Genomic DNA, 21,985 nt, shown 5'->3' with positions numbered 1-21,985 from the left:
AATAAAAGCAAACTATCTCTCTTTTCACACTTAGTTGTAATGTTCTAGACAAGGTCTGAAACCATGTCAGCACTTCTGTTGCTACTGCCTTCTCTTAAGCTAGATCCACCTTTAGGATGGCATAAAAGTGTCTTCCATAATTTAATACTCCCATAATTCTTGAAAGAATATACAGAAATCCTTAACTTAGAAATAAAATGTTTTATGTATGTAAATCTACTGTACATGTAAATTCCCATAGACTATTGTGATAAAGAGACATTGTTCATTATTTCCAGGATTTATGTAACCCTTGTGAGGGTAAAAAACCATAACGATTTGGTCCCTGTAGACATTTAACATTTGGAATCACAGAAGTCAATGTGCTGCTATGTTTATGGCAGAAGCCCATCATGTCCAGGCACCTGATGTAAGAAGTACTGGCCCTCTTGAAGCAGATGCTATATCCATTGACAGCTCTGCTAAAAGGACTAAGCTAAAACTTGTGTACTGTGATGACCGGTCCTGCACTTTGGCCTTTTTGCTGCTCCTTGTGTAACGCAGACACTATAGCATGCTTGAATCAGCCATTGCCCCTATACTTGCTCATTCCCTATAGCAGCCCTGTCTTGATGCTGGAACAGGTTTTTAAACTTTATTCAGATCTATTTATTTCACATTGTTCACATGCTTAAACTTCACAAAGACAGATGTAGCCTACTGTAGCCGACCAATTCAACCTAACAGTAGGTCAAAACTTAATTTTTTGACCCATGTTTATTAGTAACATGGTTCAGCCGGGCCAGGTATATTCTGTTTATGTTCTGTGTTCTCGCATCATTCATTCTTCCAAGCTAACCTGGCTATAGGTCTCCATAAGGACACAAGTCTGTTCTCTGTGTTCTCATTTACAGTCAATAGTGATTTTCTCATTAAAGTCTGAAGGAAGAAATAAACCCTGTGTTTATTTTAATAAAATGTAGGCTAATCTAGGCAAAGCCAAACTTTAGTTTTTTAAATATAGATGCATACAGTAATACCATTGCATATGAACTGAGTATTACAATAAACCACACTAAAATATTTTAACCTTAACTGGTAATGTATTAATGCAAGAGTGAAATACTGGCTATGCTCCTTTTGATTTATTTATCAATAATGGATATTTATATCCTGAACACATAATGGATATTTGGAATCTGTTGTTAGATCTACAATAAATTGCATAAAGAGCATAATTTTTAACATATCTAATATATTCTAATCAGTTGATGCCTTGTAATGTAATGTATTAAATAGTTTTTATGCTGGTCCATCAACAGTTAATGTAATAATTGAAGACAAGTAAGGGGGCGCTATAGAGTGGAGACAAAGTGACACACTTTTCCAGAACAATGAAGTGGTGGGGACTGCAATATTCTGTGTGACCCCCAGGGGCGCATAGATACACAGTCACACAGAATATTCTCTTGAAAATGATCCCCAAGAGGACATTAGAGAAAATGCATGGGGTGTGTTCTAACACCATTTGGGAGGGGCTAGTGAGGCTTTGCCCGTGGGGACCTCAATTTAGGTCCCCACGGTGACATGAGTCCCCATGAGGCGGTGTGCATTCAGGTTTAAGTCCCCACCGGGATATAAAAACAAGAACACACACACACACAGCTGCTGTCTGCTCCTGCAGAGGATTCTGGGTAAATCTCTCATCAGTCTTCAGCTCAGTTTCACTGATGATCCAGGATAATAAAGCCTAAACCCAGGGCAGAGCGGCTCAGTGAATGTGGTCTGGACTGAGTGGATGAGGCTCATTGTGTCTCTATAGATGTTGTAGAAGATCAAAGTTCCTGCACTGTGATCCACAAACACTCCTATTCTCCTGCTGAGCGGCTTCACTGGGAGAACAGTGTGTGTGTCATTGTGTCTGAATATGAAACTGGAGGAAGAGCAGATCAAACTCCAGGACTGAGCATTACGTCCAAACACACACTCAGCACCTCCTCCCTTCCTCCTGATGCTCTTATATGACACTGATATAAACACATAATCTCCACTCCAGTCAATCTCCCAGTAACAGCGTCCACACACACTCTCTCTGCACAACACCTGACGATAATGATCAAATCTGTCTGGATGATCAGGATACGGCTGATTCTCTCTCACACTCTTCACCTCTCTGTTCTCCTCAGACAGAATGAGTCGAGTGTGTGCTGTGTTTGGATCCAGAGTGAGGAAACAGACATCTGAACACAAGAACACACACATTTACAACCACAGCTGTGTGTGTGTGTGTGTGTGTGTGTGTGTGTGTGTGTGTGTGTGTGTGTGTGTGTGTGTGTCTGATTGTGTGATCATGTACATGGGTGTGTGTGTGTTTGAGACAGTGTATAAGAGTGTGTGTGTGTAGTCCTACATTTGTGTAGTCCTGCTGTAATCCTCTTCTCTCCTCCATGATCCAGACTGTAAACACACACAGATTGACATTCAGTCAGTACACAAACATCAGCTTATAACACACACACACGCACGCACGCACGCACGCACGCACGCACGCACACACACACACACACACACACACACACACACACACAATAAGACATGTGGAGTGTGTGCTGAATGCTGGATTGTGATTGGCTGATCTCAGTGCATTAATAACTGCAGTAAAACAACATGAGTGTGTGTGGAGCTGTCAAATCAGCTTCTGAATGACACACAGAGCTTTTAGATCAGATGTGGAAACAGAAAACAGAATGGAAACACAGAAACAGACAGATATAAAGACTGAAGGATTCATTCAATGATCAATTGACAAAAGCGCAGCACAATAATAAAGCAGAATTCAGTGTTAAATGACTTGAAATATGATGGAGATCTTCATCTTCTGTCAAATGCCTCTTCATCATCTCCAAACATTGCTAAGTTGGAGAGCAGTGAATCCAGACCAATCTGCAGTCCTCCTCGCCCTTTGGAAGCTTCGTGGGTTTGTGTTCTGTTTATTGTTCATAATACTTCAGTTATAAAGGATTAGTTTAGGAGTTTTTTGTCATTTGCTTTATTTGAGTTTGTTCAACATGTGATTGTCACTGGACTATATCAGAACCAGCATCACTGTCTGCTGATCACTTTTATTGCCTGATATTTTGTGTTCATGTTAGTTTAGAAGCAGAAAAGAGCCAGATTACAAGATATGTGAGATATTTGCCAGAAACATCTTTGTTATGTCCACATTGTGAATGTAAATTTATATTGTTTATTTTCTTCCTGTTTATAGTTTTACTCCGCCCTTATTAAAGTGTGATAAAGGACATTCTGTGTCTGTGAAGTTCATGAGGGAGAGTTTAACTTGCTGTTAAAGTATACACAGGACGTATTTGGAGAACAGTACACACACATCTCTGACCTGATACTGTACAGTTCTTCAGCAGAAATGTAGAGAACAAGTTTCACTGCTCAACTACAATGCTGAAACTGTACAGTGTTAATATGAGATATAATATCACGCTTAATGTGAGAACTGCCCCAGTGCACTGACATATTTAACAGCTTTGATTCATATCTGGACACTAGAAGAGCAGTGAAGTATCAAAGTATCTGTATTCACAATAAAAAAGGCAGTGCTGCTCCACATACTTGAGTTTGTCCAGTGTGTAGTTTGGATCCTCCAGTTGTTCAGAGAGCAGCTTGACTCCTGAATCTCCTGGATGATTGTAGCTCAGATCCAGCTCTCTCAGGAGTGAGGGGTTTGAAGTCAGAGCTGAAGACAGAAAACCACAGCCTTCCTCTGTCACCATACAGCCAGACAATCTACAAACACAGCAATAGTCCACATCACACAGTTGGACAATCACACATCTCTTTGTGTTGTGAAGATGCTGACTGCTGTTTCTGCTCATGTCAACAGCAGTGATGAACACACACATCCTGATCAGCTCTCCTTAATGATCGAGCCCTCGCATCAGCAAACACACACACACACACACACACACACACTCAACAAGGACTCGACATCATCTGTAGAAGTGTACAGAGCATGACACATGTTACACATGTTATTATATATATTTTAGTTATTTTACTGTTGTTGGACCTGGTAAAGTTTTCAAACAGTGAACCGAGACTGCAACTATTAGTGAAATCTATATTAAAGCTCTTCAAATATGATTTAGATTTACAGTAATTGTTTTTCATGTTTAAATCTGATTTATTCTTGTGTTTAAAGCGTTTGTCATTCCTCTACTTCAGTGTCTCAGACTCATTCAGAAATGATTATTAAATGCTGGATTAATGCACAAGAGAGTTTGGCGAACACGTTTTACACCATTTCAAATATATATTATATGTGCGGCTGTATAAGTCACATACAGCGCTCAGCATAATGGAGGACAGCCCATTCTGAAAACCAAGACTTTCCTCCATTTCTCAGTCAATATAGGCAGTGTATTCTGCTGCATTTAAACAGAACACATTTGTTAAACTGATTTATTTATGAACATCATATTTTAGTCACCAAACATAATCAGAAATTGAAAGATAATACAATTAAATTCAGGCTAAAAACTGCAAAAAAAAACTACTAAATTTCAGCTAAATGTTTTATTGTTAATTTTGCTCTTTTTACATGTTGTATTTAATATTCTTCTATAGCACATAGATGTGGTTGTACTTGTTTTTGGACCGTTATCATGAGTTATTATGTTAGATGAGCTCCAGATTTGGCTAATCTATTGTATATGCACAAATATAATACTGTAGAGCTTCCTATTAAAATATGAATGTAAAAGAGAGATTAGTGAGGGGTGTACTTATATATGCTGAGCACTGTATATTGTTCACCCAGAGTGTTTACATGGTCACACAGCAGTAACACAACAAGCATTGAGTTTGGGCTAGCTTCTGCAGATGGACATTGCTGTACACTGCCCTTGATGGGTGAGTGGGGGAGTGTCTGTTGTATCTCAGGTGTGAATTATTCATGAGCATTGTCACTCACACATACAGCTGAGATCAATATTTCCCACATATTATTGTAGCTCAGTTTGTGCTGAACACAAATAAAACACATGTTGACCAGTTCTGTGTAATAAGTAGCTGAAATCAGCACAGATGTCAGGGCATGTTAAAACATCTCAGGGGTCCCAAAATCACCTCAGACCCCTGAGGGTTAACTACAGGTATAGTATGAGCAGTGTGAAACACAATTACTGATGAACCATAATTCCTGTTATCTGGGGTTTAGTATGACCCAGGGTTAACATGTTCAAGCATGAAGAGCTCAAATATGAAACTGTCTGACTGTAGTTATTGTAGAGTGGAGAATCATTTACCTCAGTGTGTCCAGTTTACAGTGTTGACTCTTCAGTCCATCAGAGAGAAGCTTCACTCCTGAATCCTGCAGGTCATTGTTACTCAGGTCCAGCTCTCTCAGCACACAGTTTGAGGATTGTAGAGCTGAAGACAAACTCTCACAAGAATCGGCAGTGAGTTTACATGTCATCAATCTGAGAAAGAGCCCACATTATTAAAAACACACTGTTAATGTGATCTGTCTGATGTAACAAAACAAAAAATCAATCAATCAATCAATCAATCAATCAGGTGTTTAAACTCAGACCTCAGTATCTCCAGTTTACAGTGTTGACTCTTCAGTCCATCAGAGAGAAGCTTCACTCCTGAATCCTGCAGGTCATTGTTACTCAGGTCCAGCTCTCTCAGCACACAGTTTGAGGATTGTAGAACTGAAGACAAACTCTCACAGGACCGAACAGTGAGTTTACAGCACTGTAGCCTGTGTAGAGGATAAACACAATATGTATATGTTGATCTGGAGTGTTTAATAGTCTGAAGCACATCTGACTGTACTGACTGGTTTAACTTCACTAATTAGTGAGCACATCTGCTGATTTTAGCTTTAAATATTATGTATGTCTATTGTTATGGCTCAGTATCTGTGCCTGTGTTTGTTTGTATTTTTTTTCTCTCTCCCTCCTTCTCTACCTATCATTTTCTTTAGGTCCGCCCAGCTCATCTACCTATTGGCCAAGCTAGATGCCAGTCAACATTACCATTTGCGATGACATCATCATTGTCCAATCACAAGCAGACTTCCCCACTTTAAAAGGAAGCCGGTGCAGTCGAAAGCTAGCTTGCTTTTGGTACCACAATTCAGAGAATCAGAAGTAGATTCATACTTTACTGCATTTGAGAGAATAGCTACTTCTTTGCACTGGCCTAAGGATGTTTGGTCATTGTTATTGCAATGTAAATTACTCGGTAAAGTTCAGGAGGTATGCTCAACTTTATCTTTAGAAGATAGTTTAAAGTATGATTGTGTGAAGTCTGCAATTGTAAGAGCTTATGAGCTAGTTCCAGAAGCTTACAGACAGCGTTTTAGAGGTTGTAGAAAGAATGGTACACAGACTTTTGTTGAATTTGCGTGAGAGAAAAGGCTACTATTTGATAAATGGTGCACAGCTAGCAAAGTGAATGATATGGAGTCACTGCAGGAACTAATATTGTTAGAGGAGTTTAAAAATTGCTTGCCCGACCGTGTTGTTGTGTACTTGAATGAACAGAAAGTTAATTCTCTTTCACATGCAGCTGTTTTGGTTGATGAGTTCATTTTAACACACAAGAATGTCTTTGCACCAGTACGTTCAGACAAATCACAAATTGCTCAATCTCAACCTAGTCGTTCTAAAAAGAGCACCGTTCCTGTGGAACGCCTGTTTTTATTGTCGAAAACAAGGTCATGTCATTTCCGATTGCTTGGTTTTAAAAAGAAAACAACAATCACAAGTTAAAAGTGTAGGGTTTTTAAACACTCACACTGCTTTTAAGATTCCTGACAATAACAAAAACAATGACATTGATGACAAGTACAAACCTTTCATTTTAGAAGGATTCATTTCCTTATCAGAAAATTGCGATGAAAGGGTGAAAGTGAAAATACTTAGGGACACTGGTGCGCTGCAGTGTTTTATTGTAGCAGACAAACAGTTATCTGGCAACACCTACTGTGGATCTAATGTAATAGTTCAAGGAATTGAGATGACTTGTATTACAGCACCGCTGCATCGTATACACTTAACAAGTGATTTATGTACAGGATTTGTTCGAGTTGCAGTTTGGTCGTCACTACCTGTAAAAGGCATTGACTTCATCCTTGGCAATGATTTGGCTGGAGGAAAGGTAACACCTGTGTTGGAGGTTCTAGATAAGCCAGATGTAAGTATCCAATTAGACTCCTGTTCAGATCCAGAAATTTTTCTCGCATGCGCAGTCACGCGCGCACAGTCACGCAAGATGAGAAATGTGGTTGAATTGGCTGATTCTTTTTTCTCTCCGTTTTTGGCTGGTGAAAATTTCACTATTGAGGATTCATTGAAAAATCAGGCAGGAAAGGCTGATGTTGATGTGACTGACAATAATCTGTTACAGTTACCCGTGTCTCTTGAGAGAATTACTATGGCTCAAAAAGAAGACCAGTCTCTTGTGTCACTTGTTAATGGTGCTGTATCAGGTGTTGAGAACAAAAAGGCAAAGAGTACATTTTTCATGGACAAAGAGTTATTGATGCGAAAATGGTCTCTGAGTGCGGATGATGATCTGGAGTGGGATGCAGTGTATCAAATTGCTGTTCCAACTCCTTACCGCCAGCATGTGTTATATCTTGCACATGATCATCAGTTTGCTGGTCATTTAGGGATCACAAAAACTTACGATAGGATTCTAAGGCACTTCTTTTGGCCTGGTTTAAAGAAAGATGTGGTGAAGTATTGTCGCGCTTGCCACACATGCCAAGTAGTAGGGAAGCCGAATCCAATAATTCCACCTGCACCCTTGATTCCTATTCCAGTAGTGAGTGAACCATTTCAGCACATACTTGTGGATTGTGTTGGACCGTTGCCTAAGACAAGGTCAGGTAATCAGTTTTTGCTTACAATAATGTGTGTTGCAACTAGATTTACAGAGGCTATACCTCTTAGAAAAATCACAGCACCTGTAATCATCAAAGCACTAATCAAGCTTTTCTACCTTTGGTTTACCTCAGGTTATCCAGACTGATCAGGGAACAAATTTTCTCTCCAAACTTTTTGAACAGACTTTACAGTCACTTGCGATCAAATATCGAGTGTCAAGTGCATACCATCCTGAAAGCCAGGGTGCACTTGAACGCTTCCATCAGACGTTAAAGTCTATGTTGCGAAAATACTGAGTACAAAGAAAGATTGGGAGGAAGGTGTTCCTCTGATGTTGTTTGCTACTCGAGAAACGGTACAAGAATCTTTTGGATTCAGTCCTGCAGAACTGGTTTTTGCTCATTAGGTAAGAGGTCCTTTAAAAGTCTTGAAAGAGCGAATGTAATCGGTTGATTCCAGTGCAAAAACGAACATACTAGATTATGTCAGTAATTTTCGTGAACGCTTACACACTGCGTGTACCCTTGCTAAAGATGCACTAACTACTGCACAGAAAGGCATGAAACGTAAATATGATAAGAAAGTGGTTGTACGATCATTCACTGCGGGTGATAAAGTGTTAGTACTCCTACCGGTGTCTGGCTCTTCACTTTCTGCACGTTTTTCAGGTCCCTACATAGTTCAAAAGAATATCAGCTAAACAGATTACATTATTCTTACGCCTGATCGGAAACGTAAAACTCGTGTGTGTCACATAAATATGCTTAAAGCGTATCATGCAAAAGAGACACTCGGAAAAGACTCGTCCGTGTCAAACACTGAACCTGCTGTTCCTACCATTACAGTCACGCAGTCATCTTTTGAAGAGAATCGGGATGCTGATGATGATGATGTAGTACTTCGTCACACTCAACAATGTGTGAGGCTGAAAAATTCTGACATTTTCAGTGATCTCAATTCATATCTGAAGCATCTGTCTTGTGACCAGAGAAAAGATATTATTGCTTTAATATTTGAATTCAATGGTGTGTTTCACGATGTTCCAACACAAACAAATGTGTTAAAACATGATATTGATGTGGGTACAGCCCATCCTATTAAGCAGCATGCTTATCGTTCAAACATAAATAAACGATCATTGATGTGCAAGGAAGTAAACTATTTGTTAGAAAATAATTTGGCAAAACCTAGCCATAGTCCGTGGAGTTCGGCATGTCTGTTAGTACCAAATACTGATGGTACATACAGATTTTGTACAGATTATAGAAAGGTTAACTCTGTTATTGTTGCGGATAGTTACCCGTTACCACGAATGGAAGATTGTGTAGACAATGTTGGTACAGCACGTTTTGTTACAAAATTGGACATGCTCAAAGGCTACTGGCAAATTCCTCTTACTGACAAAGCTTCAGATATTTCTGCATTTGTTACACCTGACTCGTTTGCACAATATACATCTATGACCTTTGGACTTCGAAATGCACCCGCAACATTTCAACATCTTGTAAACTTAGTTCTAGGTGATTTACCAAATTGTAGTGCTTACTTTGATGATGTGGTAGTCTATTCTATGACTTGGTGTGAACACATTTCGTTGTTAAAAGCAGTTTTTACAAGACTGTTAAAGGCATCTCTTACGTTGAACTTGGCCAAGTGCGAATTTGGTCAAGCCACAGTCACATATCTTGGAAAGGAGGCTGGACAGGGAAAAGTACGTCCAGTAGAAGCTAAAGTGGTTGCTATATCGCAATTTCCAGTTTCTACCACTCGCCGAGAACTGCGACGGTTAAGTCTTGAAGCTGCTACTAAAAAAGCTCTATCACCTCCACATATCAAGCATGATCGTGAAACTTGCAAATAGAGTCGATCCTTAGTGTGAAGAGATCTCACGGGTTGGTGTATATTAATCAGCTTAGAAATATACTCAGAGGCCATGGAGGGATTTATAAACATACAGCAGTACTTTGTACTGAATTGGCAGCCAGTGTAGAGAAACCAGTACAGGTGTAATGTGCCTTTTCTGTGCCTGTTAAAAGCCTGGCAGCTGAGTTCTCCAATCTCTCATATCAGCCAAACTATTAAACAAAGCCTGAAGAGAGGATTGATCCTCAGATCTTTTGGGGAAGTAGATTTGAGAGTCATCAGCATATAGATGGTAATTTATGCCATGCTTTTCAAAAAAAACTCCCATTGGAAATAAGTAAAGGGAAAACAAAACTGAACCCAACATCGAGCCCTGCAGAACCCCCACATTAATTGAATGACAGAAGAACAAGAGTTGCCCAAACTGACTGATTTAGTTCTATCCTTCAGATATGAAGAGAACCAGTCCAAGGCTAGACCCTGGATACCAGTGTGTTCTCTAAGCTGATCAATGAGGATGTCATGATCCACTGTATCAAAAGCAGCAGTGAGATCCAATAATAGAATAATCCAATAATAAAAGAACAGGGCTACCTGAACCAACCTCCAGCAAGACATCATTTGAAACCCACAATAGAGCGGACTCTGTGCTATGACCAGCTCTAAACTGACTGAAATATATCAAAAACGTAATTATTAAACATGAAATCATTCAGCTGTACAGACACAATCCTCTCTAAAACCTTTGAGATAAAAGGTCAGATATACAGGATCTGCTCTGGTTTACTGTCTAGTAGTCCCTGCCTTGGCTTTGTCCTCCTCCCTGTCCACCTGCTTGTCAGTTTCCCCCTCACCATCTGTCCTGTACTCTGTCATGGTTTCATTAACCTTCCTCTCCCCCATCACCCTTGTCCACTGTAACACCTTCAGCTGCTGAACTCTGAGGATTATCTGGAATCTTCTCCTAGAAGGGAGCTGTGTCACGGTCCTGGTTGTCCTGTCCTTGTACTGTTGTGTTGTCCTTGTGTTCTCTGTGTTCACCCCAGTTTTCACCATCTTACTTGCCCAGTTACTATTCACCCCCTTGCTAACTCACTAGTCTCTGTGTGTTTAAGCTGCTCTGTTTCAGTCATTATGTGTTGATCATAGTTTGCTGTATGTGTGTGTGTTTCTCTTGCTTGTGTTTTCTGCTCTTCAGCTCTGGCATTTTCTTTGTGTATGGATTATATTTAACATTAGAACTAAACCTAGATCCACCTCTTGCATTTGTTTTGCCTGCCTGCATGATTAGAAGAAGATAATAAAAAAGAGGGTGTCACAATGGTTCAGTGATTAGCACTTTCGCCTAACAACAAGAAGGTCGCTGGTTTGAGTCCCAGCTCCAGTTTACCCCACAGTGTGAAGACATTTGGTATAGGTGAATTGGGTGAACAAAACTGACCATAGTGTATGAGTGTGTGTCTGTGTCATTGTTACCTTATAATTATCAGCATAGATATGAGTCAAAATAGACAGAAAGGAGAAAACATCAGTGTGATCATTCCACTCCAGTCCAGAAAGGACTTCAAAGGTGCTGTATCATTTTATAGCTGACTTGTGTGCAATTTAGATGATAACAGCCATATCACACTGCAGCCCAAGACCGATTACTCCATGAAGCTAAGCAGGGCTGAGCCTGGCCAGTACCTGGCTGGGAGACCACATGGGAAAACTAGGTTGCTGTTGGAAGCGGTGTTATTTAGGCCAGCAGGGGGCACACATCCTGTGGTCTGTGTGAGTCCTAATGCCCTAGTAAAAGTGAAGGGGACACTACACTGTCAGTGGGCGCCGTCTTTCGGATGAGACATTAAACTGTGGTCCTGACTCTGTGTGGGCTTTAAAAATCCCATGGCACTTATTCGTAAAGAGCAGGGATGTAACCCCGGTGTCCTGGCCAAAGTCCCTCAATCGGCCCTTACGATCATGACCTCCCAATCATCGCCATGTCTTTTTATGACAGCTAAACACCATTAGCTATTGACCTGCATGGTAGGAAAAACAACTGGTGTGTAAGTCAATGGTTACAGGTTTCAGCTTTCTTCAAATTATCTTCTTTTATGTTCAACAGGAGAAAACAAAGTTTTAGAAAGGTTTATAACCATAAAGAGTGAGTAAGAATTAGTAAATTCACTTTTTGGGTAAACTATCCCTTAAACAACAACTGCCAAAACCTGAATCTGAATGTTATTTAAAAAACACTAAAACATTACATAATGAACAATTATTAATGTATTTTGCAGTTTAGTTGATATCAATATTGTTCATGTGCATTAACATGATGTCATGACTTCCCTCTCCCCAAACACTTGCACCAGCTCCTCCGGGTGGATCCTGAGGCATTCCCAGGCCAGCTGAGAGACATAGTCCCTCCAGCGTGTCCTGGGTCTTCGCCAAAGCCTCCTCCCGGTGGGACAGATGCCCGAGCCAACTCAGCTGACTTCTGCTGTTCAGTGTTTGAACTCTCAGCAGTGAAAAGTAAACCACACTGAACTGAACTAAACTGAACATCAACACAAAACTGAACTGACACTGTTTCAATTTACTATGATCTTCTATGTGAAGCTGCTTTGATGCAATCTACATTGTAAAAGTGCTATAGAAATAAAGATGAATTGAATTGTCGATGTGGAGGAGCAGTGGCTCTACTCTGAGTTCCTCCCATATGGCAGAGCTCCAGACCCTGTCTATAAGGGTGCGCCCTGCAACCCTGCAAAGCAAACTCATTTTGGCTGCTTGTATCCAAAATCTTGTCCTTTCGGTCATGACCTAAATCTCATGACCATTAACATAATATACTGTATTATTTAAATTCAGGAAATGTCTACTACTTAGATGAAAAAAAAAGAAGCACTTTGACTTACAGAGCTCTTTTGGAGGTTTTGATGACTGCTGATAGTCTGATGAGACACTCGTCTGATCTCTGGAATTTCTGAAGCTCAAACTCCTCCAGCTCCTCCTCTGAGGTCAACAACACAAAGACCAGAGCAGACCACTGGGCAGGTGAAAGGCGAGCAGATGACAGACTTCCACTACTGAGGTGAGACTGAATCTCTTTCAGCAGAGTTTGGTCGTTCAGTTCATTCAGACAGTAGAACAGATTGATGGATCTCTCTGGAGACAGATTCCCTTCAAGTTTCTGCTTGATGTAGGCTATTATTTTATTTTTGCTCTGGTCTCTGTCATCCTGCTGTGTCAACAGGCCTCGTAAGAGTTGTCGATTGGACTGGAGTGACAGACCGAGAAGGAAGCGAAGGTAAAGGTCCAGATGTCCATTCTCACTTTCCAGAGCCTTGTCCACTGCAGTTTTCAGCAAATCAATCATGGACTCATCTCTGCTTTTTTCTGCTTGTGTCTTGTCTCTGTCTAGAATCAGATGTTGATAAAGGGCTGCAATGAACTCCTGAATGCTCAAGTGAAGAAAGCAGTACATGGTACCAAGAATGATTCCCGTCTCCTCCTTAAAGATCTGGGTACACATGCCTGAGTACACCGATGCCTTATAGACGTCAATGCCACAGTCTTTCAGATCGCTCTCATAGAAGATCACATTGTTTCTTTCCAGCTGCTGGAAGGCCAGTTTCCCCAGTGAAAGGATGAGCTTTGGATCCCAGGAAGCATTTGCTGTGTTTTCTCCATCATACTTTCTTCTGCTCTGCTGGATCTGAAAGCGGAGAAAGTGTGTGTACATCTGTGTCAGAGTCTTGGGAGATTCCTGCAGTGTTTCAGCATGAGCCCTGTGTTTCAGTTTCAGTATGTTCTGGAGAACAGTGGCTGAAATCCAGCAGAAGACTGGGATGTGGCACATAATAAAGAGACTCTTTGACTGTTTAATGTGATCAATGATTTCTCTGGCCTGATTCTGATCTGTGAGTCTCTTTCTGAAGTACTCCTCCTTTTGGGCATCATTGAATCCTCTTATCTCTGTCAGCCGGTCGATACAGTCAGCAGGAATCTTACTGGCAGCTGCTGGTCTGCTGGTGATCCAGATGAGAGCAGAAGGAAGCAGATTTCCCTTGATGAGGTTCGTCAGGAGAACATCCAGAGAGACTGCTGAAGATACATCATGACACGTCTCATTACCAGCAAAGTTCAGAGGAAGACGACATTCATCCAATCCATCAAGGATGAACAGGACTTTGAATCGTGTGCTTCTTGTAAGGTTCAGTCCTTTAGTCTCTGGGAAAAACTGAGTTATGAGGTCTTTTAAACTTTGTCTTTCTTTCTCCTTTAAGTTCATCTCTCTGAATGGAAGAGGAAATATGAAGCTGATGTCTTGATTTTCTTTCCCTTCAGCCCAATCCAGAACAAACTTTTGCACAGAGACTGATTTCCCGATGCCAGCAACTCCTTTTGTCAGGACAGTTCTGATCTGCTCGTCTTGTTCAGCTGCTTCAAACAAATGTTTGCATTCAACCTGTATCTCTAGTGACTGATGACGTCTGGAAGCAGTTTCAATCTGTCTGATCTCATGTTCAGTGTTGACCTGTTCACTCGCACCCTGAGTGATATAGAGATCTGTGTAGATGTTATTCAGAAGTGTGGAGTCTCCTTGCTGAGCAATTCCTTCAAACACACTTTGATATTTCTTCTTCAGGCTACATTTAAGCTGATTATTGAAGAACAGCTCGCCTAAACACAGGAGCAAAGAAACAGAGAGATTTAGTCTTGACTTTTCCAGCTATATTTGTATGTGTCAGTCTGACAGATACCCATGAGTCTCTTACCCTGGAGAGTATCACCAGCTTGATCTTGCTTCATCTCTCTCAGGAAGAAGAGTGTGAGATCAAGAGCTGCTTCTGTGATTCTGCTTCTGTTCTCATTAAACTCCTTTACAAACTGTTTTCTGTCTTCTTCTTGTAAGATTTTCCTAAAGTTTTCCAGTTGATTCTTCAGAAATTTGATCATTTTGCTCTCAAGATTCTATGAGTGAAGAAAAGAGAAGATCAATATTTTAATAAAACATTCATTAACATACAGTTGTGCGTCCACAAACTACTCAATAAAGACAAAAAGACATTATAATATGAGTCTGTTGAACGCTTGATTCTGATTGGCTGATAAACTTTGTAAGGTGTTGATATTTTCAGATAAACACACAGCTAAAGCAGATTTTGAGCACATGACAGTTTCATATCTCTACACTGAATGATTCCAGTAACTTCACAGTCAAACATCACATCAAAACACAACAGAAAGCTTTGGATTTATGAGAAACTAGTTTCACACACAGGAAAAGATTGAGGACAAAAACCTGACAAATGTCTGGAACAGATTTCAATTATTACATTTTTATTTAAAAGAAGTCTAATACAGGGGTTTTCAAACTTTTTCAGCTGAGGGCCCCTTTGTGTAGGGCGAATTCTTTTGGGGACCCCCCAAAAATAAAAATGACGCCACCCCCTCAAATTAACAACTGTACTTAATTTTTTTTATTGTATTATTCAAAACATTTATATTATTATATATTATTCAATAAATTTATATTATTCATTATCTGGATTAATTTTTGTAAGATGTTAGTTGAGTTGACATGGTTTTAGTGCTTCAATCTATTGATCAAATCTTGATGCGCAGTACTCATTGTGGTCTGCTCTCACTGGATTATTCCATCAAGCCATATTTTGTGTACAAGTCGTCACATCATAATTTACTCAGGTCGACAATCCTGACTTACACTGATAAAAAAATAATTTCCTAAATGCAATCTAGAATTGGGTATTCAAGTTCAAAGAGCCACAAGTTTTACTTTGCATAATTTTAGAAGCTTTGCTGACTTTAAAATGTTCATACCAGTGTGTTCTATTAATAATAATACTGAACATTACATTTAAATTAGTTACACAAACAAATATGGGAAAAAGTGGAACAAAAATGCATTTATATTCAGAGTATTAAAATTTGATCAGGTATGTTGAGCTCCATTAAATACAGAGCACTAATACATTTTAATATTTAATAATTATTAGCCCTATAACATAATACAAATAGATACATTATAATTTTTAAAGGCTATAGTGGTTTTACTCAGTGTGTATACAATTTAGTTTTTTTAATCATCCAGTTATGAACCAATGTGAGTAAGAGATTCACTGCAGAGCTCATCCAGCTGTCATTAGTGTAACAGGAGTGAAACTGAGAACTCGCTGATGTGATGACAGCTCCATTCATTGTTATTGCAGCACTTTTTGCTTTACAATTTTAATATGTTTGTTTGCCATGCTGCAAAGAGGACTGTCTGATATTTGTACAATGCAAAGTGTAAAATCCTGTCGCGCTGTGGACGAGGTGCAATGTTGTGCCGTGTCTTTAAAATGCTATTTGTTCTCTATGAGTGAAGCCTGCGCAGAGAGGCGCGTACTCCGCAGCACCTCGGTTACTTAGGAACGCAAGCCATAAACAGGGTAGTGCTTTCAGCCACCGATAATGTTCTTATTGATCATGTATTTTAACTGAAATATAGTCAGTCAAACCTGAGCATTCATTTAGTTGTTTAGCGTAAAAGAGGTAAGCGTAAGTGCAAGGTAAACGCCGTCAGGTGCAGCAGACAAGCGCCAAAAATCACAGTCAGGAAGCGCCTGGCCAGAAGCGCTTATTCAATAAAAGTCCCCGTCCACGGAGGCGGGCCGCTGCGCTTCTTTTCCTGTGTCACGAAAGTGTCAACTGCATTTAAATGACATAAGTATAAAGCTTTATTTTTGCAGTACTTTTGAGCTCAAATTATAATAAAAATATATTAACCTTCAGAATGATGCGGGACACAAAATTCATCCATGTGGGCTCATTGATCTAAAATTTCTTTGCGGCCCCCCTAGCGCCATCTGGCGGCCCCCCAGGGACCCCAGTTTGAAAACCCCTGGTCTAATAGATGTTCAACAACAGCCCAAAACTAGACTAGTCATCAGATATGCAGCAGTGTGAATCTGTCTGATCTGTGTGTTTGATGACTAGTCTAGTTCTGGACTATAGTTAGATGTTTAGTAGATTTTAGGTGTATCAGCTTAAATTTAGCCTTTTTTGGTCTGGCTATCATTGTTTAGACATGTACTAAAAATAGCTGAATAATCCACTCTGGTCTGTTGAATTATTAGAAAATAATACATAATAAATGTGTAACGTGTGTGAACTATTCGCGAATAATTCAATGAACTGCAGTCAATTATTCCTCACTTGACAAATACTTTTTAATTCTTAACATCTTTAATTACATGAAAAATAACAGTTACAAATGAAATGTGTTGCTGAAGCAGGATCTTTTCCAGTAAACATTTTCTGTGTTATATTTACAGTTTAAATATGAATCTAAATGAGTTTTTCCTACCTGGAAGATCCACTGGAGATTGTCTGAATAAGAAACTAAATCTGCCACTAGGTGTCTGTAAATGAGTCAAAGTCATTGAGTCATTTGATTCATTCACACTACTGATTCATTCAGAAGTGATTCTCTTTACTGAATTTTTGGTTCACAATAATATGCCTGAAACAATCCATGTGTGATCAATAATGTAAAACACAAAATACCTTCGGGCAGATGATGGTGTTTTCTCTCCGAGGTATGGTGGAGGACCCATTGACCAGTCACTCTTCAGAGACACAGAGCTGGACACACGTGATCCTGATCTCACACTGAACACACAAACACACCAGAGGAATAAACTGCAGGACAAACTTCAGTCTCCTTAGTACACCTTGTATTAAGACTGACAGATGAGACAATTATTGAAAGTAACTCTTAGCTCAAGGTCAGGCTGATCAGGTCTGTTAAACAGATTAGACTTACAGTGCGTACAGAAAGTATTCAGACCCACTCTTTGTTCTGTTGTGGTCATTTGCTAAAATCATTTAAGTTCATTGTTTCCTCATTAATGTCCACACAGCAGCCCATACTGACAGAACAACACTGAACTGTAGACGTTTTTGCAGATTTATTAATAAAGAAAAGCTGAAATATCACATGGTTCAGACTCTTTGCTGTGAACTCAGCTGCTGTCCATTTCTTCTGATCCTCCTTGAGATGGTTCTTCACCTTCAGTTGAGTCCAGCTGTGTTTGATTACACTGATTGGACTTGATTAAAGCCACACACCTGTCTATATAAGAGCTTACAGCTCACAATGCATCTCAGAGCCAATGAGAATCATGAGGTCAGATGAACTGCCTGAAGAGCTCAGAGACTGATTTGAGGCAAGGCACAGATCTGGCCAAGGTTACAGAAACATTTCTGCTGCACTGAAGGTTCCTCAGAGCACAGTGGCCCCATAATCCTTTAATGGAAGATGTGTGGGACGACCAAACATTTTCCAGAACTGGCTAAACTGAGCTGTCAATAGATCTGTCAAATGCTCTGATCCACTGATTTACAACAAAATAAATGTAAAGGTATTGAAGCTTCATGAAGCAGCGCTCCAAAATCAGCCATCAGCTCTGTTTACTGGAGTACTCTTGTGGATTAGCGGTGTGTTACTCGTTCATGTACACTCAGAGCGTGTTTCGCTGGTTTGTGTTTAATCTTCTGTGTTTATTGTTAGCTGTCTGGATATTGGATTACTTTTTGTGGATTACCCTTGATTATGATTGATTACTCCTGTTTTGTCCCCTTGCCTGTATAAAAGTTACTCTGAATAAGAAACTAAAACCATCACTAGGTGTCTGTAAATGTCTAAATTCACCAAAAGTCATTGAGTCATTTGATTCATCCAAACAACTGATTCATTTACTAATGACTCTATTTTCTGGATTGTTGGTTCACAATAACATGTTCAATACAGTCCAAGTGTGTTCAATAATGAAAATCACTAAATACCTTTTGACTGATGATGGTGTTTTCTCTCTGAGGTCTGGAGGACGACCACCTTTAGACCAGTCACTCTTCAGAGACACAGAGCTGGACACACGTGATCCTGATCTCACACTGAACACACAAACACACCAGAGGAATAAACTGCAGGACAAACTTCAGTCTCCTTTACAAGAGTTTATCAGACAAATATGAGTTTGTTCAGTTTAATTCAGCACAAACTAATAGTTGACTGAAGATCTGTCTGTTGTAATGTTGAAATAATGGTGTAAAAACAGAGTCAATACCTGTGTTTCTCTGAGAGAGAGTCCTTTACTCGCTCCTCTGCCATACTGCAGCTAAAACACCAATGCAGACATTAGCAGAGCTTTCAGAAAACAATCAGCCGCTGACCATCACCTGGAGATGACAATATACTGAGATGAAGAACAGCACACTTTATAGCAATCAATGCTCACTTCACTAACAACACCGCACTCAAACAGACCACATGATGAGGGACAGAACTGTTATATAGTGTTTATTATTTCACATCATTCAAAGCACACGACATGATCCAGTCTAGGGCAAACCCAAAACATGTGACTCAAATTAGCTGGTTTCAAGCCACATATAAGGCAACTGCCACTTATTTTATAATCTGTGTATACCTGAAATGAGCAGATCTGCACAGATTTATCACCCTGCTGGAACTATCATCCCATCCACTAAAGACAAATTTGTGAATAACTAACCTGATATTTCTGTGTTTCTAAATGCACCCATGAACACAAATGACCTTGATGTAGCAGTATGGATGCTATCTTCACTAACACAACCAAATAATGTTGCCCTCATCAAATCAAGAGAGAATAAAACTACACCATGATATAACAATCACACTCACACACTAAAAACAGCAACTTGTACCCTTAAACGTAAGTTGAAAACACTAAATTAGAGGTCTGAAGAATTGCATACAAAGATAGTGTCTAGCTATAGGAGGGCTCTAAAATCTTATCTTAAGATTATTATCACTAGCCAATAAATGGTTGTTTTCTGAAGAAAATGTCTAATAACAAACTATTAGTGATGACTTTTTTCAGTGAAAACATCTTTTTAGTAGACATAAAATAGATGTTAAACTTTCGGCACTTCTCTTTTCACTTCTGCAGTGAGAAACCTCTTGACTGTGGTCGTGTCCTCAAGACAAAACCTAAACAACTGAAACTTAAAATATTTATATTGTTTCACTGAGCACAAGTTTGTTAATATAAATCAAGAAGATAAAAAGGTATTATTGGAAATAACCAAAATAGCCTTATTGGACCTGTAAAATAAAAATAGTATGTCAAGATAACCTCAGCTATAGCATATTAATAATATTATTATTTAGTTATTATGTACTAAAATGTCAGCTGACAACTAAGTGTTAAATACAGTGTAAGGAACATCCGCTTGTTTTTCAGCAGAGTTTCTTCCTGTTTAACTAGAAGGTCTGGTTTAACTTTACTTTTGAGTTTAAGACTCTCTATGCTAAGAGGTATATTTTCTACTGAATAATCTGAAATGATCAAGTCACCCTGATATAGAGCTCAAACATTTTCATGGGAATAATGTTTTTTTGACATAATGTTTAAATGACTGTTTTGACAGCGTATTTAATCAGTTAGAGGATTTGATCTTCAGGATCAGACATTTAAATCACACTCACACATATAAACCCTTCATCATCTCCACAAATCAGCGTAATGTAGAAGTGTTAAACTCACATGCAGAAGTACAGACGCTCTTGTGCAGCAGGAACACAATCTGAGCTCTTTCACTCTTTCACTTCACTAAAACACACCTGTGTGATCTACAGGTATATCCTGAAATATTACTGGCTCCACCGTGTGGCGGTGTGATTCATGAGATTCTCCTGACTGTGGGCAGCACACAAACCACTGGAGCTGAAAATATCTTAGTAGTTTCTCTGAGCAAAACTGTGTTCATAGAATATTTTTTAGAATAAAAAAGTATTTAAGATTAAATCTGAGATGTCTATAAAGAATATAGTGATTAGTTTTTCAGCATTCTTCAAATTATCTTCTTTTAGAAACCACTTGTGGCGATTTTTATTAGGTGAGCTTTCATATTTAAATTTCTAACATTCTATATCTTACAATGTTTATTGGATTTTGGAAATGATGTACACATTCATATTCTTGAAAAATATCTGCAAAGAGCATCTCTGACGTTATTGCCTTGAACATTCTCCTGTTCCTGAGGTCTTGCATCCTGTGATTGTTCTTCCTCTTCTCTTACATCATCTCTCCCATAGAATTCTTCATTGCGTACTTCACAGAAGTTGTGTAGCACACAACAAGCAGAGACTATACGACTAACAAGAGTAATGTGGGCCTCACATTGCTTTAGCAGACAACGCCAGCGTCCTTTCAGGCGCCCAAAAGCACGCTCTACAGTCATTCGAGCTTGACTTAAGCGGTGGTTAAATTTAATCTGTTCAGGTGTCACTCCTCTTCCCTCAGGATAAGGCTTCATCAGCCAGTGTGACAGAGGATAGGCAGAATCCCCTAAAAGAAAAAGTGGCACATCAATTGCCTCAAATGTTTCAGTCCAGGTCGGCAGAAGGGTGCCACTACTACCACCATCAAAGAGTGAAGAGAGACAAAAAACACGGGCATCATGAACTTTTCCTGGTTGCCCAACGTTAATGTCCCAAAATTTCATCTTGTTGTCAACCACAGCTTGCAAGACAATGGAGTAGTTTCCCTTTCGATTGTAATAGTCTGCAGGTGTGTTGGATGGAGCTTTAATGTTTATATGTGTTCCATCAATAGCTCCTGCTACTTGAGGGAATCCCCACCTGTCACGAAAGCCCTGCACAATCATTTTGAACTCTGCTGCAGAGGGTTTTTTGATGTATTGTGGCTTCATTATCACATTTATTGCAGTCACAACTTCTTGAGTGATGATGCAGCATGTGGACACCCCAACACCAAATAAATGTGAGATGGACCTATATTCAAGATTAGTTGCCAGTCTCCAAATACATATTGCCACACGAATTTCGACAGGAACTGGTTTTCTGTATCTAGTATTTTGCCGAGTTAGCCAGGGCCGGAGTGTGTCACACAGCAGAATAAAGGAGCTTCTTTCCATTCTGAGATTTTGCAGCCATTCGTGGTCCGTCCAAGTATTATTGATGTATTTCCACCAGTCACAACTACGTGGGAATAACCATATTGTCTTGCAAAAATAAACAACGAGAGAGAAAAAATATATGTAGACATTCTTGAAATATTTTTTTGGAATAGTAAAATTAAATTCATGACAGTTTAGGCACGTATTAATAGTACACTTCCAATAAACTATTTTACAATAAAAACCCACTCATAGAACATTCTGCATTT

At 39.4% G+C, this 21,985-nt stretch overlaps 1 protein-coding gene across 1 annotated transcript; it reads right to left on the bottom strand.

Annotated features, from left to right (window-relative positions):
- Window positions 1-619: 619 nt before the first annotated feature.
- Window positions 620-20,462, bottom strand: LOC137491079 (NACHT, LRR and PYD domains-containing protein 3-like). The gene is made up of 12 exons (XM_068220151.2): window positions 20,342-20,462; window positions 18,878-18,989; window positions 18,597-18,704; window positions 17,316-17,420; window positions 17,116-17,170; window positions 14,522-14,717; window positions 12,659-14,426; window positions 5,588-5,761; window positions 5,301-5,474; window positions 3,607-3,780; window positions 2,390-2,436; window positions 620-2,219 (listed from the first exon to the last, which is right to left on the bottom strand). The coding sequence occupies exons 2-12, from the start codon at window positions 18,919-18,921 to the stop codon at window positions 1,693-1,695; spliced, it is 3,372 nt and encodes a 1,123-aa protein (XP_068076252.2). The 5' UTR covers window positions 18,922-18,989; window positions 20,342-20,462; the 3' UTR covers window positions 620-1,692.
- Window positions 20,463-21,985: the final 1,523 nt, after the last annotated feature.

This window comes from Danio rerio, chromosome 4 (genome assembly GCF_049306965.1).
Source record: "Danio rerio strain Tuebingen ecotype United States chromosome 4, GRCz12tu, whole genome shotgun sequence".
In the NCBI taxonomy this organism is placed as follows: Eukaryota; Metazoa; Chordata; class Actinopteri; order Cypriniformes; family Danionidae; genus Danio; species Danio rerio.
This window is presented reverse-complemented; position numbering and strand designations above follow the sequence as displayed.

Bases quoted from the DNA above. Each gene is read 5' to 3' on its own strand.
- LOC137491079 (XM_068220151.2), bottom strand. From the start codon at position 18,921: ATGGCAGAGGAGCGAGTAAAGGACTCTCTCTCAGAGAAACACAG. The intron at 17,171-17,315 runs GTATTTTGTGTT...ACTCATTTACAG, and splicing joins ACACCATCATCTGCCCGAAG to ACACCTAGTGGCAGATTTAG. The intron at 5,762-12,658 runs GTAAGTCAAAGT...TCCTCTACACAG, and splicing joins AAAACCTCCAAAAGAGCTCT to GCTACAGTGCTGTAAACTCA.